This window comes from Pediculus humanus, genomic scaffold (genome assembly GCF_000006295.1).
Source record: "Pediculus humanus corporis 1103172107966 genomic scaffold, whole genome shotgun sequence".
Taxonomy (NCBI): Eukaryota; Metazoa; Arthropoda; class Insecta; order Psocodea; family Pediculidae; genus Pediculus; species Pediculus humanus.
Window position 1 is genome coordinate 1 of NW_002987538.1, and position 1,559 is coordinate 1,559.

The 1,559-nt window shown below is 34.3% G+C and overlaps 1 protein-coding gene across 1 annotated transcript; it reads right to left on the bottom strand.

The window, feature by feature from the left end:
- Window positions 1-869: 869 nt before the first annotated feature.
- On the bottom strand, window positions 870-1,559 carry Phum_PHUM403440 (uncharacterized protein; the record flags this gene model as incomplete). The annotated part of the gene is made up of 1 exon (XM_002428778.1): window positions 870-1,559. A coding segment is annotated over one exon (511 nt), but the record flags the coding sequence as incomplete, so codon positions are not given.

A 1,559-nucleotide genomic window follows, 5' to 3' on the forward strand; every position in this document is an offset into this window, starting at 1 on the left:
TGGATGTGGTTAATAACCTGGCACTTCCTTTTAATGGTTACTATTTGAACACACACAATATTGAACCAAATTTTTGAAATGAATATAAAGTAAGTTAGATAGTTTGACAAAAATTTTTATTTAATTATTCTGCTTGTACTTAACAAAAATTTTTCAGTGCATATAAATGCAACTTTTTTTCATGCATTTTTAATGTATTTTTATGTAATACACATTGTCCAACAGGAAATCAATGTATAATAAACATTTTCTTATTGATTTTAGATAGTATTCATTTAAAAATTGCTACATTCTTACTCAACAACCAATACTTCAAAATGAACACCTCAATTTTGTCGCCAATTGACTCATTTACAAAAGATAAGTAAAAATTAAGTTTAATTCAAATCTTTAAAGAGTAAGACTCTTTGTTTATCTGAATGAAATGACTTTTTCCTTCAATGGCTACAAATTTAAAAGATTTGTAATAGTAAGCAGCACAACATTGTTAAATATTTTGGTAATTATTGTTATGGTTTTTATATTGATGTTATCTCGATGATCACACCAAAATCTACTTTGTGCTTCTACTTGTGACATATCAATTCCTGTTGACTCGTAGTCATGTAGGACTTGTTGTGTTCCCAACCAAATCTAGCCACTTGTGAGGGTGGGCATAGTAGAGGACATTTATTTATTTATTTATAATTTATGTAACGTTCTGATAGCACGTTCTTCCCAATTAAGTTGAGAAGAAGAAACAAATGCCCCATTCATCCCTTAATAAAAACTATCTTAACTTATTATTATTATTAAGAATAAAAAAGGAAATAGTTTAATCTGGATTGAAGTTTATTCAAATGGAAATAAAACATTAATAAAAAAATTTTAAATTTAAGAATGCAAAATTTTTATTTTAGATTTGTGCTGAAAGATGATACATTTCCAAAAAAAAAAAGAGTGGTTATTTATAGTGTATTCGAAAGGATGACAGTTACAAATGTTAATGAATTTTGAAATAAATTTTTTTTTTTTTTGATCATTTGAGAGTTTTATCCTAATTAGTCGTTTAGTAAACTAGGCCACGGGCACCAGCAGCAGCTCCGGCAACGGCTCCAGCGTATCTTCCGGCGTATCCGGTGTAAACGGGGGCAGCAGTACGGTATCCAGCAAGGTGGTGTTGTTGTTGTTGTTGTTGTTGTTGACCTCCGACTACGGCTCCAGCTTGTTGTTGTTGTTGTTGTTGTTTTTGTTTTTTGGTAGTAACGACTTTAGTGGTTACGGTTTTAACGACTTTTTTGGATTGTTTTTGTTGTTGTTGTTGTTGTTGGCCTCCGACTCCGGCTCCTCCTTGTTGTTGTTGTTGTTGTTGTTGTTGTCCTCCGACTCCGGCTCCTCCTTGTTGTTGTTGTTGTTGTTGTTGTTGTTGTCCTCCGACTCCGGCTCCTCCTTGTTGTTGTTGTTGTTGTTGACCTCCAGCGACGGTAGCAACATGGGGAACGGTCATGACGGGTAGGTAAGCCATGGTGGCGGGAACGGCTTGGAAACCAGTTCCGACGACTCCAGCAGCGGCACCAGAT